Below are 19,173 nucleotides of genomic sequence, written 5' to 3'. Positions count from 1 at the left end.
AGAGATGGATGATAGATACAGCAGTTACCTCTCAGAAGGCTGTTCTAGCTATTTTTACTCTTTGCACCACCTGAATCTTTTTCTGGGTTACGTAGACTTTTCCACATTTTAATTTCACTTGCTTATGAATATTTTTGGAAAAATCCATTATCTACCCTCCTGTCTCTGAATCCCATTTTGCTTCTATTTTTTGTTAAAAACTTGTTTTCATGAAATACTTCAATTTTTCTTCCTTGGTAGTTCTATTTCAGTTTTACTCATCTGGACTGTGGTGCAATTTCTCGGAGTCTTGGCAGGCAAATATATTGGTACAAAGCAGTTATTTTTAAACTTTCATCGTAACTAAAAGTAGAAGGAAAATTGGATTGCTAACAGCCAGAGTCCAGATTAAATACAGATCTCTGACTTCAGTTAGTTTAGGATGTTTTAAGAGTTTTCTCTTTAGCCAGACTGGTAGCTGGACCACACCACAGATTTGGTGTATGTACACCTGTAAAAATGGTTCCTGAAGATTTCCATGCTGGTTAGTTTTTATAGGTTATAAAAGCTGTATTCCCTGGCTACACTCAAATGACTGCATGTCACAAATGATGCCCAGCTTGCTTTCTCTATATGATTTTGTTCTCCCTCAGATTTTTCTCAAAGACTGTGTTATGATGTTATTCTGACATCTCAAACATAATGGCTGCACTTAAGTAGAAAATTTCAAGGTGAACAAAGTCACCTGTAAGTAAAGCTCTGCTGTCTGATCCACGTGCATCCAAAGTCAGTCTGCTAATGAAATAATCCCATGTACTTTGTGCAGTTTCTAATGAATTCACTGTAGTCACCAGACTAGCTGATGTTTTCAAAACTAGATAGAAGAATCTGTAACTACATCAATAAATTAGTTTTGAAAATTACAATCCTGTTGCTCAAAACACATAAATACAGACACAAATAATATATCCCAGATTATGCAGCGTCCTGTGCGTAAAGCAAAACGCTGAACTCTGGACACGGTACGTTTCCCACCCACGCAAAAGTCAGATTAAGGCTTTTCCAGTATTCCCAGGCTTGACATCCCAAGTGTTATTTGTTCATTACGTTCTTTTTCTTTCCAACTTTCACAAGATACAATGAAAATTAGACTCCTGGGTAACAGCGCAAGAGGAATAAATACAATACTATACTGCCTGCCGAGCATCCCAGCAGAAAGCACATGTCTCAGAGCCAGGATTCCCCTTTGTGTCCCCGCTCTGGCCAGGGTAAGGCAGTAGAGCGGCACCAGGCACATTCGCTGCCCCTTGCCCTGGCAGCTTGCCAGGAGAAGTGGATGCCAGGTTGTCCTCTCGTGCTGCCTCCTTTTGCTGTCCTACTGCTGCATCAGGTGGTTGTAGCGACACGGAGCCTGTTTTCATGCCTGTGCTGCAGGGAACACTGTAGGTAAAATAGGAACACTGTAGCAGAAATAAAGCACAGCTTGTGGGTTTTTTGCCCCCTCTGCTGCTGGAATTATTGGGGAAGAACATCTTGGTGCCAAAAGACATCTCCAGGAATTGTTCTGATTCATGTTATTGTAATAGATTAGTGACAATAACAAAAGCTAAAGTTTTGGAGGAAATGTTCAGTTCATAGTTTTCAGTTACTGAGACATATTTCAGTTCTAATTACATATCAGGTTGAATTCCAACCTCATGAAGATGTAATGAGCTGCATCTGTCAAGCAGAGTTAAAAATACGGGGTGATTTAAGAATATTCAGAACACAAAATGGCTTTTCTATATCTGCTTTTAATGAAAAAAATACTGTATGAATATAAATGGAAGTATAACAAAGAATTTGCAGCTGTTCTAGGAAAATACAGGGATAAATAGAGCAAGTAAAAGTAACATTTTACTCACAGGTTATTTGTATATCACGGAACTCGTGTCCATACCTACAGCCACTTATGTTTCAAAACAGAACAGAAAATAAGAATAAAGTATCCTCACAGTACTTTTACTGATATTCGCAGCTGAAACTATTATGGTAATATTCATATATTAATTTTTCATTTTTTGCATTCCAAAAAGTACAATAAAACTATCTTTACACTTGAGGAAGGAAAGTTTGATCTCATCTGTTTCCTTTTAGTTTCATAACTTGCAAACTACTGCTAGCAGTACACTTGTTTGATAAAAAATAATTACGTTACTTCAATTATTATTGAGCAATTTCTCAGATTTTATACAACAACATAAAGTTGACATGGGATAATAAATTTTTTATCAGTGAAGATATCTGTTTTAAGATAACTTCCAAACACTTTAGGCATGAAGAAAATAATTTAAAAAATCTTCACCAAACTAAAATTAACATACATGTATTCCATATATTAACATTGTCCCTGCTGTATGCCTTAGTATGGTCCAAATTCCCAACACAGAGACTATTTATATCATTTTCTAGTGTGTCCGTATCTTCTTAAATCGGAAGAAATATGTTTAGAAAAGAAACCTGATCTACTGGAACATATAATGGGCATAGATTAACTTCAATTATGTTACTTGAAATAAAATATCTATTATATAATGGATGAAATATCCATTATATTAAGCTACTGGCTGGCAAGCATCAAATCAAATATAGACTTCTACATACTCTGTATCTGTGGTAAAGTATTATAACATATTAAACAGACCTTTATTTAAAATCTCTTTGCAGCACAGGACCAATTTTGTATTAATTGCCTCATATAAGGGAGCTGAGATTTATGAGGACCCCTGTCTTTTTTGATACTGTATTCTGAGCTTTTCCAGTTGCTCTACACACTGTGTTTGGGCCAGCTTCAGTGTTCGGTTCTCCTCTGTCAGTTCTGCATACTCTTTAGCCAGCTCAGCAGCATCCATGCTTTCTTTTTCCACTTGCTCCAGCCTGGCAATCAGCTCCTTTCTGATGATTGTGAAAAAAACCCAAAGATTAGAAATGGCAGCATGCAAAAACATGTCATCGTGTGTTAGGTTAAAGCTGGACTATAAGGTTGTTAATGTGGTATTTCTCAAGCTCTTGTGAAACAAAGACCTAGAAAATCCATTTGTTAGCATTCCCCTTTTCCTTTAAAAGGTGAAGCTGACAAAATCTCTGGTAGGTTTGCTATTCAGCAACCAAACCTGCAAAATGCTGAGAACCTTCAAGTATCTCTCACTTCAGTAAAAGTTGAACATGCAGTGAACTGGGGAGAATCAAGTTCCTGGATACCACGTCCTAATATTTTGCTTGAAGAATAAGTATTTTTTCTCCCAATAACAAACATATTTGAAAGAGAGTGAGGGTTTGGGCTTTTGTGGTTTTTTAGGTGTTGTTCAGTTGGTTAACTTTGTTTATTAGCAAATTCTGTGAAGTACACCTGGTCTCCTTTCCTCTGCTACAGAAAAAAAATTATTCTAGGCACATGAATCCGAACTACATGTACGTTTCTATAGTGTGTTTGTGCTCAGACCTTAGCCCCACTGCTGAGCAAAAGTGATAGAGCTGCAAACCTGACCCCTCTTGGTCTTTTTAAGAGCGGACACAGGAGGATGCCCTCTGTTGTTTCTTTCTGGATGGAGTCACACAGTGCCCTGTGTTCTCAGAGCTGGCCAGAAACTGGAATCTCCTGTACAGTATCAACAGAAATTACCTCAGCACAAGTTAAGATAAAGGAGGTCTTAAAACAAAACACGCTGAAGGCATGAGTAACTCACAGGGTATCTAATCGCTCTCCACTTAGGTACCCAGCAGGCTAGCCTGGGCCTCTGCTTTTTTTCCTCCTTTAAGTCAAATCATTCATTCACCCCTGCTACAGGAAGTCTCTTCTGAAAGGTTCTTAGCTCTTTTGATCATTCTATCTCAGAGATTAGTTAATCTTTAGCTGTTCATAGCCCTTTGACTCAGTCATGTCAAAACAATGCTTGTAGATCAGCAGTGGGAAGATGTAAAATGCCTTCAAAGGGGAGAGCTGTTGCTGCAGTCTTTAAAGGAGCCCTCTTGTCAAGCTAGACCAGTGCTTTCAGACAGGAAATTCCTACAGATCCGCAACTCTATTGCCACATGTCAGCGTATTCATGAAATCAGAACGTTTCAGTATTTGCTGATCCCTTTCGTTACTTATACCTGCAAAACTACCACTTACAGCAGCAAAACCGTAAGCATTTGGGTTTTGAAAAACACTTCTATCTGGCCTGCCCTTAGGATAGGTTTGATTTTCCACTGTCTTTACTAAAGCTTTCAGTAATGGCACAGTTTGCCCACAGTTTAGGTGACTGTTTACAGTTATCACAGTTCAGGGAGTCACAAGTCAGGAGAGAACCCCGGCACACTCGTTTCTCCCAATTGTGTTTTCCATTTAAAAAACCCACCAAAACCAAACAATGAATAGGAAGAGTTAACAGCCATTACAGCAACTACAAACCATTCAGAAGTTGCAGTATATAGAAAACCTCCTGTTGCTAAATATGTTGGCTTTGTTTTACACCCCTGAGCTAACACAGAGCAGCCATGCTGCGGCAAAGCCTCTTTTCTACCCTTTCACCAGATGAAAGGTGTATTGTCAGGTCTTCAAGAAAAAATATCAAGACCATGTTTTTGTTCAGCAGAATTCTATTAACATTTGGCACAATACAGTTGTAAAAATTTCAAAAGCAGCAAAAAATTAACAGATTGATTTCTCTTTGCTCGGGCCATGCTAGATAAACCAATTTTCATATTAGTCACAACGAACTGATCTTGCTAGCCAGTTTGATATTCCAGGTCCTATTAATGAGGCTATAGGGCACAAAGGAGTAATTGCATGTATGCTTTAGAGAGTGAGAAATGCATTTAAGGCCAATAAGATTTTACAAGTCCAACAGCTTTAATAATTTCAGTCTCTTAGGGCTTCCTCTAGAAGACTTTTGTCTCTTGGGACCAAAAGAGAGCTTCAGCCATATTTCTTTGCAATTATTCTTCTTGTGCAATGCTGGACTGAAGGGCTGAGTTAAGCTCTTTCAAATTACAGACTGTTGACTCAGAAGTGTTTCAGACAAATTAATTCCGAGTCATTCTTCCTTACTTTTCTTACACTTATGAGTTTCTTAAAGGGAGATGTAGTCAATACACTAACAAGCGCCATCCTAAAAGCAGGTAAACCCTTTCCACAGGGACTTCTAGTACGTGTAAAGAGACAGTACTAACTGCTCTATTTGGCCTTGAGCCAGGAGTGGCACAGACAGACAGCATGCAAACTCAGACAGCTCTATTAATGAATGTCAGTACTGACTTGATAAGATGAGGCTATGTGCAGGCATGGTTCTCGTTCTGCTCTTCAGTAACACTCAAGCAGCACAGATAACTTTTATTTCCCCTGAGATTTAGCTTTGCTACTAACCAAAACATAAGTGCATTAAGATCAAAGTATACTCATTACTGTAGTTCACACCATAGGACCTCCCTCACAGAAAGCAGTTTCCTTGCACTGAGGTAGTAAAATTGCCCACTTCTGAGTCAGCAGAACCTACTCATTCCCTTCCCATCAGGATCAACACCTGTTTACAGGGTAGGGTGATGTTTCAGGCAAATACTACCAGCCTGCCACAAAGATCTAAAATTAGAGTACCAGGGAATTGCTAAATGTTATGAATGGTGTGGTTTACGAAGCTCACAAAAGGATGAGGACAGTAACTAACATTTGCTTCTGATCTAATCCAGGATTTGAACTTAGCTTCCAGAGGTTAAAGAACACCATACTAAGCCCTTGCACCATCTAGCCGTTGTTATGGATGCTTAATAAATAGATCTAGCACTGTGTAATCTGCTTTTTGTTAATGGTTACCCTGAGTTTAAATATTAACAGCATTGATAAGCCATTTTCTAAAATGGTACTGAGGTACTTGAAGCTTTGAGACAATCTGTAATACACACTTTAAGTGTTCTTTTTTGGGGAGGGGTTTAGGTGAAAAGGGAGGATGAGTGTGATTGGCATCATAAGCCAATAAACCACAAGCTATACCAGAGCAGGAGAAAAACTCAGCGTGGTCTTAGGGAAATTATTTCTCTTGTCCTGGCCTTGATGACTGACCATGCAGAGAATAGGGTTCCTTTTCAGTAATATTCACAACAAATAAATACCAAGAGAAGTGACAGATGAAGCAGATAAATCTTTCTTGAAATAAGTGTATTTGGAAATGGGGTGAACTCAAGGACAAGACCTTTCACAGTGCCCATAGGCAGTCTTGGCTTTCTCCTGTTGTGAACAACATATTCAGAGTCACACCTATGTCGTGCCACACATTTCTTCCCAGCCGACATGTGTCTGTGTATTCTGGTGGCCATAATAAGGTCATTTACTCTTCCCATATTTGACTTGGGTTTCACATCAAGAGGAATCATGAGACTCTGTAAGGTAATTGCTGTCTGAGGAGACTGCCCTTGCATGTTCAGAGTCTACTAATTAACTTCTAAAACAATGAGACAGCCTGTTTTAATGTAAATGAAAATGTGTCTCAGGTGCCGACATATACAAGGTCTGTAAGTATTCATCACTGCAATAGGGCAAGTTGAGGTTTCTCTTTGTATTAGAAAAGCTATGATTTCCACTATTTTGCAAGTAATGCGTCTTTTGGATACATGTGGGATGATGAAAAATCAGGTCTAAAATGTGAAAATTAGTAAGATAAAAGGTTGCCTTTATGGTTTATACCAACCTTTTTGTCCAGTACCTGAAAGTCTGAAGACTACTTGTCTCAACAGCGTCCAAAAAAATACTTCAGAAATGGCACACCTGGAGAAACTATCTGACCTTGAGACCTTAGAAACAGTCTTATGGTCATAAAAGCATGCCAAAGCATATGGAAGGATCCCACAAAATTAAGCAGACATCTTCACTGCATGTCTACTGTAATATGTGTAAAAGAAGGAAAAGATATCATATCAATGGCAAAGAAAAGGAGTGATCCTAAGCCAGGTGGTGATTGAATGATATTTTCTGGAGAGTTATATTAAAATTGTCTGGGGGAGGAAAAAGAGAAAACCAGCCAGTGCTAAGAATATAAGATATAGCTAGCAACCATGGCAACTCTAATATTTAACTACATAATCCAGGGTCATTTTCTAGTAATAGCAATATAACAAGTGCTCAAAATAACCAGCCATCCCATCCCTTTCACCCAAACTTAGATACCCAAAAACATCTGTTATGGAAATACATGTGTGTTTCTGGAACATAAATTAAATTACATTCTGTGACCTAAATGTGGTGTGTTCTCCGTTCCACACCCTTTTCTTTCTTTTCGATCATGTCTCCCATTCCAGAGTGATTTTGTTCCTTGTACTACATATTGATGGCATAAATGGGAAGAGTTTGAGTGAAGACAGCAAACAAAGCTATCATTATATCTGCAAAATAATGTAGCCAATCTTCTTTTAAATTCTTTCCATTTCTTGCTTCTTTCTGTTTGTCTTTTTCCTGAGCAACTTCTTTTCTCCTTCTTATTTGATTTCGCCTTTGATTTTCCCTTTTTTGAGCCTGCAGCCTCTCTTTCTCTCTCATATTTCCCATTTTCCCGCAAAACGGTTGTCTTCTCTTCCACTTCCAGCCTACTACATTCTCCTGCCATCTGCACTGCATCCAAGAGAAAGAAGAAAATAAGCTCTGTTCTTGCCCTGACGAAAAGCAGCCCTAGTCATTTCACATCACTGCCTTTCTATACTTAAGCCATACTTATGAGCACTAGCATGAGCGACAAGTCAAGCTAAGCAGAACTAAAAAACTTTAGAAGTTGCAGAAGAGTAGGTTTTCTGAGTATTTTAAAGCAATGTTATTCAACTTTCTGTTTCTAAAAGCGGCCTCCTTTAGAAATATGCCTGTATGCATTATTTCATGTATAAAAGGTTACACTGAACCTAATGTTTGATCCGTTTACAAGGGACGTAACTCCGACTTTGTCTATTGTATCAAAACAATATTTAAAAGAAATAGGCACCTGATAGCAGCTATATTCGGCAGTTGTGAATTCTTATTTCCACACATTCAAATTGAAATGTAGAAGATAAACACACCTGCGATAGAGGCAAATTTCAGAAAGCTGAAGACTCCATCTTTTCAATTTGACTATCACTGCTTTTGAGGCTAAAAGCTGTGCATCTCATCAGACCTTTTAGAAAAGTCAAAGTATCCTTCCTTTCTGAGAACGCAATGTTCAATACACAGGCCCCCCCACCTTTGTAATCCATCCTTCTCTTCATTCAGCATATGCTACCCTGTAAGCTTCCTTTAACTTTCAAGCTGTAACACTTTTAGATATAAATCAGTGAACACTACCCCAAAACTCTATTTTACTTCTTGCTTAATCCTTCATCTCCACACTTATACTCCCTTTCTGTCTAGTTTTATATAAAAATCAAGGTTAACGTATTCAAGTTGTGTATGCTTATATATGTGTAAAGGTCTATGTGTCCTAGTAACTTTTTAACGCACCCTACAATTTCAACCAAACCCCCTGTGGAGAAGAGCTCTCAGTTAGTTTCTGGAAGGTTTTATAAGAACAGACTGCTACAGAAAGGAAAAACACCCCAAAGGGGAAAGGCAGTATCGTGATACCTCCTCCAAAATACAAGATGGAGAATTTACATGGAGGGAGGAGTAATAAATAGCTCCCTTCTGCAGGAAAAAAGACCTTAGTCAACACTTGCATCTTTTTAAACCTCAAAATCAAATAACCACAGTGCACCAACCTATAGGAAATTAAGCATCTTCAATCCCAATGCTTGTAGGACCACTACTTCCCATTAAAAGATTTGAAAGGTGGTGAAAGGTGCTGCAGTGATATTTGTCATGTTTAGGCATTTCACAGCTCCACAGCATGTGAATATCTAAGCCACAAAGACGTTATTAGAATGCACATAAGAATCACAGTGCTGCCTTCTTCAGCCACTCTTATTTTAACATATATTTACTGGGACATAAAATCTTCATCAAGAGAAGAGATTCAGTAGAAGTAGCAGTAGTGGAAGCTACCTCACATTGTTCCACTGTTGATGTGCATCAGTGGAATGAAGGAAAATGCCAGCCTGAAGCCCTTTAATCTATCCAGGATAACCACTGCTGAAAGGCTGACTTCTGGGCTCAGGGGTTCATTAGGACAGTCTAGGGGTCAGGTAAACAATTTTGTGTGTGGATCTGCAATTTCCAAGGAGCAAAATATTTCTATTTCAGGTAGCCCCACAGACTCCATAGGAAATAAATGCATTCAGACAGCATATTTTTCATTCTAGTAAATGCAAAAATATATATTAGAGTCTAATTTTCGAGGCCTCCAAGCTTACTTCATAAATGTGCACAAGTGATTCCGTGATGTGTCAGTAATATCAATGCATTTATATTAGTAAACTGTGAAAACCAAATGATCTAAGACTGCCTTTTGTGTTTATATGTCTAAAGTCAAGCACTTAAACAATGTTTAATATTTTGTTTGGATTTTCAAAACAAAACACACATGGTTTCTACTGAATTTACTTGGCTGCTAAATACACACATAAGCAGCTTATATTAGACAATCAAATCTGACAAATCATAGCAAAACTATTTGAATTAATTATCTTCTCTACATATATTTAAAAACACCAATTACTTTTGATTGGCCAAGTTTAATTAATGATGAATTAAATGCAAACACTGGGACAATGTAGTGTTAACCGCTTCTTGTTATTTTTTCTTCTTTTTTGACATTTGTGCCAGTCTTTCAAGAACCAAGTGACATGCAGATCCTACAGTGGAAGGGGATTTGTAGTGGGAAACCTCAACTAATTCTGACACTTTAGGCAACAACTAATTATACTTTTCCTGTAGCCACCAACCTCAGTAAAGACAAGTCTCACTTTCTTATCCTGCACAGCCTGGATTCAAGGAGATTTCTGGCTATCTTACTCATAAGACTACAGGATTTCACCAGTTGCTCTTCCATCTGCTTGCTTTTGCAGCTGAAGTCTCTGATGGATGCAAATTTGTCAGAATTGGCTGCACAAAGATTGCTGTGAATCATGTACCGTGGTCCACCTTCTACTCAAAGCCCACTCCTCAACAGAGCTCTTTCCACCTCTGTTGCTACATAACAAATTTCTGTTCAAACAGCATTTGGAAGAATGATGTTGTGGTCTTCATTTTCAGAAGTAGTCTCAGAGACTGACACTGAGGTAACTCCCCGAGGAAGGCAACACTGAATTCATCTTCAGTGTGAAAATAAAAAAGCACTTAAAAGAGAAAGTTTACTTAGCAGTAATTGTTATTCTTTGGAGTCGGTTTTTTGTATGAGGGGTATGAGTATAGGCCACAGACAAGAAAACGTCTCCAGCTTATGCAACTTAAAATGTCAATGTATATAGAGACAATGAACCTCATGAATTTTTTTTACTAATGTTGTCAAGTACTCTAAACCTAACTGAAGATCCATCATGGTCTTCATTAAAATGCATGCAGGTAAATTGAAAAAAAAAATCCCTAAAATTAAAAAGGGGACTTGCACCAGAACTAGATTGTTATGTCATCTGGAATCTGTCTATGAAGATTTTAAGGGACGTCTCTATAACTGAAGTCCCAGAACTAGGACAGCTCAGTGGCCCCAGGTGATCCTATGGCCTAACTGTTGTGCTGTACTGTGACCGTCAGGCAGAGGTATAAGGTCAGAAAGTATCTCGTGAAACCCTTGTGTTTGAAATAGGATTTTACAAAGAGAATATACAACAGTAAATACTTGGGTAAGATTACTCACTTTCTTTCTTCCAGCAGAGCTATTTCTTTCTTGACCTCATGGTACTCTTCTGCTATTTTGCAGTGCTGTTTGTACACCTGCATAGACTCCTTAGAGTCATGACAAGGAGGCAGTGGCTTTAAGAAAAGAAGAAGAAAAAAATATACATGTTGCTTTTGAAAAAAAAGTTAGGAAAAGACACACAGTTTGAAAGATAAAATATTTATCTTAATTCCTGTGAGAATACTTAAAGGTTTCCCCCTCCCCCCTGCAACTGCAGAATACAGCCAACTATTCCTAGTGATGGCCTTTCATGGAAGGGGAAAAAAACACTTCCCTGCATAAAAATATGCATAAACCTTCAAACTTTGTGAGGATTTTCAGAATTTCCCTTGTCAACTTTGCAAAGCACGCCTAAAGATTGTTCAAAGAAAGATTTCTTTCTTACTTCCCTCTTTATCAGCTACAGTGATACAAGAATGACAAAATTGATGCATCGGTCAGACACAGAAAATACATGACTTTTCACTGCAGAAACCACAGCACCGAGCAGAATGGTAACTTGAGTGCAAACAAGCTCTTATTCTCCAGTTCTTCAAGATGAGAAGACATAGAAAGCTATGGACTAAACATTCTTTTTTCCATCGATGCAATGCTTATACCAGTGTATTGCTAAATGGGACAGGACTGTGAATTGGGACACTGGGGCTAACTCTGCAGGACTCGGCAGGAGTTACACTGCTGACTCATGTGCAGCCAAGATTTCCTGATAGGTTCTATCCCAGCAATGCCTCACACCGTAAGTAGTCTACTCAAGATTATACCCAGTGTCTCTCCTTCTCTATTTCCTCTAGAAGGGGATATACTTAGCAAAAATTTTATGAGAGTCAAATCAGCTATACGTGCAAAGTATTTTAAATTACCTTAGGAAGTGCAGGTGACATTGAGAGTAGAAGGTTGACAGGACTTAAAAAAAAATCAGATAAAAAAGACACAGTGAAGGCAAAACAACTGTGCCTTCTAACATAAATAGTGGCATTATTGCAGCAAGATTTTAATTTTTAATTTTTTAAATAAGGCATAAACCCACTCTGTCCTGGGACTCATCATATGAATTACAACCAAGATCTTAAAAATACAGTTTGGTTAAATGTCAGTGCTTTTTCTTCCTTAAAAAGAATACAACTTAATTCAGGCATCAGGCTTGACTGTCACATTTTGGCTGTAACGCCTTCAGGAAGTGTAGTATTTTTAAGCTATTAGCCATGAATCAATTGACTGTAAATGAACTCCAGATAGAATGCTTGAGCCACCTGCTTGATGCAGAAGGAAGCACTTAAAATAGTTCCTTTACTGTCCAGTTAAAGAACATCCAATTGCCTTTCACAATATAAGTAGATTATTTTTTATTTCTTGTTCTCCTATTTTGACTCTTCTCTGTAGTATAATATTACTTTAAAAACATTGTTAGGAAAAGTACAAGTTTTCACACTTTTCCCATTTATGATCGTGTAACCTTTTGTTCTAGCTAAGCTAAGAATTTAGATTTTGCTGACTATATTCAGAGACAAAGATTAAAAACATTTTTTATCCAGCAGGCATGGTAAGTTGTCTTCAGATGTACCCCATTGCACAGATGTAACTGATGTATGAACTTTGCAAGTACATATATGTAGTATGTGGTTCCTCGCTGAAATTTTAACAGACTTGTTTTCCATGTTCTAAATCGAAAACTACTGTGGCAGAATTGTCTGACAGCACATTGTTCCATTCTCTTTGAACCTGGAGAACCTGGAAACCCAGGGGAAGGGCAGTTCATTACTTGATGAATCTGGTCGCTAGGAAGGGGCTTTTAATTGCATTTCAATGTGGATGTGCAATAGCACCATTCATATAGCTACTCAAATAATAAGCACAAATTTAACAAGACAGAATATAGAAGTCTCAGTGCTTTAATCCAGGAATGCAAGGGTGAGCCAAAGTAGCATCTCTGGTATCTACCAGAGACCAGCAAACAACAAATGCGTCACAATAAAACAATTTTGAACTGTAACCGGGGAAAGTCCCCAAACAGTGATATTTCAAAAGAAAAGGAAAAAAAAAAAACAAAAACCCACCAACTCCACTTGCTTTTGCTTCCAACTTAGTTTCTGCAAATCTAGCTGGTTTAAACCAGTTTAAAAATTAAAGCAGCATTCAGTTTCTATATTCCAGCTTCCCACTCAAAAGATATATATAGAGAGCTAAAAATTATCTAGCCATGCTGAGACTTAGTATCTAATTCCCACTTAGAACCAGTTGCTGACTTTCAAACTCCTTCCTATCATTTTTTCCTCTTCAGTGGCATTTTTTCTTACATTGATATTTTATCACTTAAAATAAACTGACAACAAAAGATACAGTCAGTTTACTAATACTCAGTTCGTACAGTTCCCTTCAGACTTGTCTTATGCACTTATCTCTAAACACTATATTGAGAACTTTCAAATTCTGAGTGTATTTTTAATTTAAAATGTATATTTGATTATGTTTTTATATGACTAGATGACTGAACAATTTGTTTTGCACTTTTGTAATTTTGAAATTTCTAAGAAAGATTTTGGAGTTAGCACCTACGGGGCCCGTGAGTAATTTCTAGCCAATAGGACATGAAACAGGCTTATGCATTCATTATTTAAGAAACATCTATATTGCAACCACAAGACAAAATGGAGACATACAAGTCTCTTCAGCTCTTTGCTGTCCATGAGAAAATGCAAGTCAACACAAAACCACAGAGAAATTATTTCACTCATCCCTAATAACCTGCTTTTTTCACATGAACAAGAGTGCAAAGAATTAATGATACATCTGTTCCCACTAAAAGAAGCATTTTCTGAAGATGGTAGGGCAAACTCCTGAAAAACAAATGCAGAAACAGAGGCAAATTTTGCTTTCTCCTGAGGGGTAACTCCTAACGTCCAATCTGAACCGATCCATCTCTAGCTTCAATCCATTCCCTCTAGTTCTATCACTACCCAACATCCTAAAAAGCCCCTCCCCAGCTTTCTTGTAGGCCCCTTAAGATACCAGAAGGCCACAATAAGGTCTCCTCAGAGCCTTATTTTTTGACAGATACCTTCTTTTTTGATAGATATCTTATTTACAGATAAGAAAACAACAACAGAATAGCAACGGTTACTGGACTAGCCCATGCTCATCCAAACGGGAATAGGAGGAACCTACAAAATCAGTGAGTCCAGTCTCCCGTTTTGAGAAGCACATCATGCAATTCATAGGCTCACTCAGTTCCATCTTAGAAAAAGTGTAGTGCTCTGCCTCAGTAGTAAGACTGGCACAGAGCCTCAGCAAGGATTAGAAACATTTTTTGTCACTTACAGTTTGGTTTCATTGAAGACAGCTTTGTATAATCTTCTGTTGTGCCAGCACTACCTTTCATTTAAATGGTGGTTGTGCGTCCTGCCTGTTTTACCTCTGAGATGTGCTTACAGAGGGCTCTCATACACTTTCCAAGACCTAGGGCTCAGTAAAGCTGCATTCCTCTAAGCCATCCTAGATGAGATTTCCATTTTCCCTAGCTTATCCAAGCAGTCTTTCTGTGCTCTGCATTACACCTGGAATTACTTTTCTGAACACCTGTGGCCAGGCCAAGGGAAGTGCTGCAGATGCTCCACTGATAACATTCCTGTGGCAGAGAAAAAGAGCTGCAATTCCCAGTAGAAAGTACTTTTCATCCATGAAGTCTGTATACTATTTTTTTTTTTTGGTAAGAGATTGCTAGTTTACCCAGGTGACTAATTACAACAGGCCTTAATAAAGTTCAATTTGTAGTATATATTATCTTCACTTAGAAGCTGACAGCTGTACTTTAATTTCTCCTTAAGACGGCCCAAGCTTGTTACTTCATGAAGTATCTTGCCCGTCCATAAATTAATATATATAAAAGCATACCTGCTACATAAGCAAAAAACACCCCTGCCAAAGAAAGTTATATTTAATGCAACAGTTGCTACTTTTAATCCTGCTTATTTCAGGCTTCAGTGCCATCCACCCTCATTTTCTTGTGCTGGCAAAATATGCACACACAGCAGCTCTGATCTCGTTCACAAAGCTAGTACAAAAGCTACAGCTTTCAGTTACACTAGTGATCTATCCTACTGTGCTTGATTTTCAACAAGGTCTGATCTTTTCCTTGTTTTTTGTTGAATAACTCACTATGACAAGGACAAACTTTCTGCAGGTCGACACTAAGTGATCTTGCTGTATGCTATTCTGTAAGTGCGGAGGTGGTGTGTGTAAGGTGTAAGTGCACCTTTACAGGACGTATCCATTGTATATTTAGATTTTTGTTTGGAATCCAGATATGAATGATGCTGGAAGAATATATGCAAAGGAAGTTTATGAAGAAATAGAGAGAGCTTGAGTTGTTCTGCCTGCTTTTTAAGACAGGCTGAAGGAGCTACTCTAATTAATATCTTTGCTGGGACATAAAAATACAGTCTTCAGTAATTTGTTTGCTTCAGTCACATGACAAAGTTTGTTTTGCCTTGCCATAGGAATATCAGCACTCCATATCCACAAAATTTGTGTAGTTGATCGTGTCACCCAAGCATTCAAAAACTTTAAAACAGTTTATTTTTTAATTCACTTTTGTTTGTTTCCATTTAGTTTTTTGTTTAACTGTGAAAAAAATAACAAAAATTTCCCCAGAAAAAGTTAAAGAAAAAATTATATCATGCCAGCGGAACATGTGGTCATCTAAAAGGCAGTCTTTAGCACTAGTCTAGTTAAAGAGTGGTGTCTCACCTGTACATTTGGTAGTTTTCAGCTAAACTGTTCTGGAAAAGCAAAAAGTTCAATGCCAATGTTTTGCACTGTGTTCATTACACAGCCTTGTGTACTCTTCCATGCTGGAAGAAACCACATTATTCCCTGAAAAATTGAGAGTTGCGCATTGCAGCTGCTTTTCGTTGTGCAACAGAAACTCTCCCACCAGTTTCAGATATCTAGGCTAGGATATATCTACTCTAGTGTAGTCTTACTATGAAAGTAAGCAGCTCCCTTTCCTCCAAGTGATTCAAGTCAAATGGATGAGAGCAATTGAGAGTTTTCCTCTCCTTTCCTGAGAGATTTTCCATTCTTTTCTAATATTTGTGTGATAACTTTCTAAACATCCATATCTTATAATCTAAGATCATAGATGACAGTAGCATTACAGGAGACTTATCAAGTCCATAGGAAATCAAATCTAATTACAGAGTACCACAGTACTCTAGGAATTCTCTTGGAATTTAATACATATCAAAAAAACATATAGCATACCTTTTAAAAACACGGTATACTTTTAAACTTTCTAAAAATATTTGTATGTCTCTAATGTGAGCCCTGACAGTCAGTAGAAGCCATAGTTCCATTATTCAAGTTTCAGAGTAAACAAGGTTTCTGCTAAATTCGTGTATCACACACAACAGACTGCCCCTTTCATAATATTTTCATTGCTTCTTTTGTACAGAGATTTCCCACTAAAACACAAAAAACTGTCCCTTGATTTAAGAAACTGATATTATAAATGGTTGGAGCCTTTTCTCTATTGAAGCAATTTTATGGTCATCTACCTCCATTGATCTCAACAGATTCATAATATAAAATACGGCATAAATGCCTCTCTCAAGCTCACAATTTCACTAGATGACATACAATTACAGAACATCCTGTGCATCCTTATTTGACTTGTGTTCTTCCCTCTGCGGGATCAAGCTTGCAGCTAGAGTAAAGGCTTTGACTGAGAAGAGGGAGACAAACTGAGCAAGTCACAAGAAACGCTAGAAGAGGACAGACAGCACACAGGGCATAGCAATGCGGGTGCTTAACACTAGATACCTTCCTCTGTATTCAGTGACCTAAACAACAAGGCCTTAGATGCTGATGTCGGTGTCTAAATATAGTAGAAAACCCGTAGTAGACTGTCTGTCAGAGGGGCCACCACCCGCTATGCAGCTAATCAAGGAAGGGCCTTCCAAGGCTCAGTCCAACTTTTACACAAGGCAAAGGTTAACGTTTCCCCATAACAAGCTGACAAACATTGCAAACCTACCCCTGCTGCACTACTCACCACACTGCTCACACAAGGGTGAGTTAGGGGCAAATGACACTGAAGCCCAAATAAGCAAATAAGCCCTATCCTCACGCAAAGCACTGCTTATCACTGAGAAGAGAATAATATCCAATACTGCAAACAAAAGGAATTGAAAGCAAGTTGTTTATTAACAACAGCTTAGTTTCACTGGTAGCATATCAGGAACTTCTTCATAGTTTTTTTTAACAATAAACCTGCAAAAGAGACCAAGCTTTTCCTGCATATAGCTCAAACTGCTCTGTTTTTGTATGTAGGGAGATTGTGTCTGATTGACCATACATTAATCTTTTTTAAATAAATAAAAAGAAAAAAAAAGCAAAACTACTGAGTTAGAGAATTGATATTATTTTCTGACAAACTGGAATTTCTTTCTCCCAGAGTAATAGAAAAACGTAACATTCAAAAATGTTGGAACTCTTGGAAAAGACAGTATTTTTGGTCTGAGCCTAGCTACTAGATGAGAACACCAGACTGATCATTTTTATTCTTCAGAAAGAGGCTGTAACTTGCAACTACGATTGTCCTTCAGTAGGAATCCTTACAGAGAATTAAGTATTTGCAGGTAGTCTCCTCAAAATACCTTTTGTCCAGCCAATCCTACCCCTTCCTCTGTAGAGTTGGTGCCAGTGCTTGGACAGCAGCTTTCATTAGCCCGTCAGGGGGAGGCTGCACTGAACTTTGCCCCGTGACTGGACACCAGTGCCCGGGCAGAAGGTATGGTAGGATTGTGGTAGGAAAAGTGGGAACACTAGGTAATTCTGCTCAAACAGGTCGGTTGTCTGCCAGGGGCTAACATAGAAAGACAAGGGCTTGAAGCCTAAAACAGAGGTGTGAATTGCTTGGTACTCAGGCTGTGGTCTGCTGCCTGCATGCATAAAATTCTAAGGCTCTGATTTTCCAACTCACTCGGTCAACTTACATAGCTTTCAAGCTGCTTTCAAAATCCAACCTGAAGATGAGCTAACTGGGCCTTTTTTTGGTCCATTTTGTTTTTAAAAGAGTTTTCAAAGTTTTCCTTTATATGTTTGACACTTGGAAAGTTTTTACTTTTTTTTTTTTTTAAGTGCCTATTATTATATAGGCAACTACCCTGCATTTATAGTTTGCTTCTTTAAATAAAATGCAAATGCTTTTGACTGTATTTGTGGCATGGTGATGAAAATCTTGTGGCTCTAGATGTGATATTTTTATTATGAAAATATGTACCAGCTTTCTTACAAATTCAAGCATTTCAGGTGGCTATGCCACAGCTGATTAAAGGGTTTGTTGACATGACACTTCATGAGTGGTGCTTTATACTAGCTAACTTTGGGATAGAGTAAAGCACAGATGGAATGACAAGGGACACCACCATTCAGTACTTCCGTGGGCCCTGGTGAAGTCTATGTTGTAGTTCACTTCTAGAAGGAACTACCTTCGTTCAAAACTGGTATGGTTACACCAACATAAATTGCAACCACATGCTATGCAAGGCTGACACACCCTTAGCGGTTTGGATTATAGCAATTAAAAAAAAGCAGTTAATAAGAAAATGTAAATTATAACTTTGTTACGGTTATTACTTGCTTGAAAATTTAAAACAGTATAAACATAATGTAATTATATTAGTTATAATTTTAAGCTGTGATCCAGACTGACAAACAGTTATTACTTGTTTGAAAATTTAAAACAGTATAGACATAATGTAATTACATTAAATAGTTATAATTTTAAGCTGTGATCCAGACTGACAAAAGCTAAAGCTAAATGCACCGTTACCTTTGCATCAGCTCAGAACCTTGTGTTGATTTAAGTGCCTCTGGTTGAACATAAAGGCATTTAAATATAACTATGCACATGGTAGATGAAGCACTACCACTAAGTTCATACTTTTGAGTGGTTGATTCAGCCAGATAGTCCTCATAACTTACCCTTTCAACTACCTCAATATTGCCAAAAAAGAGATCTGAAGGATAATAAAAAGAACATTATCTAAATGAAAGCCTTTGATTGTTTCTTTGAATTTGTTACCATATTGAGATCATAAGAGTAAAGAAAGGTTCTCTTGAAAAAAATGTCAGGTACTTAAGAGACCAAGAGGGTGTACTTAGTGGAATTGCTCCAGTGTGTGCTTAAAAAACTTACTGAAGGGTTATTATTTATCCAGAAGACTTGAGTGCTTCCAGAGGAACAATTTCAGTCTATCGTGAAATCACACATTTAGAATACATTATGCGTTCCAGAAATGGGTCATAAAAGTCTTAATAAAAAAATCATCACTTGGTGTGTAAAGTAGCTACATCCAAGACAAGTAATTTTGTTTATATGTACAGCAGT

The 19,173-nt window shown here is 37.8% G+C and overlaps 1 protein-coding gene across 2 annotated transcripts in view; it reads right to left on the bottom strand.

The window, feature by feature from the left end:
* Positions 1–1,757: 1,757 nt before the first annotated feature.
* Positions 1,758–19,173, bottom strand: part of MAP3K7CL (MAP3K7 C-terminal like) — a 30,775-nt gene continuing 13,359 nt past the window's right edge. For both annotated transcript variants that reach the window (XM_009868366.1, XM_009868365.1), the window contains 2 exons: positions 10,743–10,858; positions 1,758–2,913 (listed from right to left, as the gene is read on the bottom strand). In XM_009868366.1, the coding sequence (XP_009866668.1) occupies positions 2,733–2,913; positions 10,743–10,858 (297 nt within the window). In that variant the 3' untranslated portion in view covers positions 1,758–2,732. The remainder of the gene's footprint in view (positions 2,914–10,742; positions 10,859–19,173) is intronic.

This window comes from Apaloderma vittatum, unplaced genomic scaffold (genome assembly GCF_000703405.1).
Source record: "Apaloderma vittatum isolate BGI_N311 unplaced genomic scaffold, ASM70340v1 scaffold17034, whole genome shotgun sequence".
Taxonomy (NCBI): Eukaryota; Metazoa; Chordata; class Aves; order Trogoniformes; family Trogonidae; genus Apaloderma; species Apaloderma vittatum.
The sequence above is the reverse complement of the archived record's forward strand: the minus strand, read 5'-3'. Positions and strand labels throughout refer to the sequence as shown.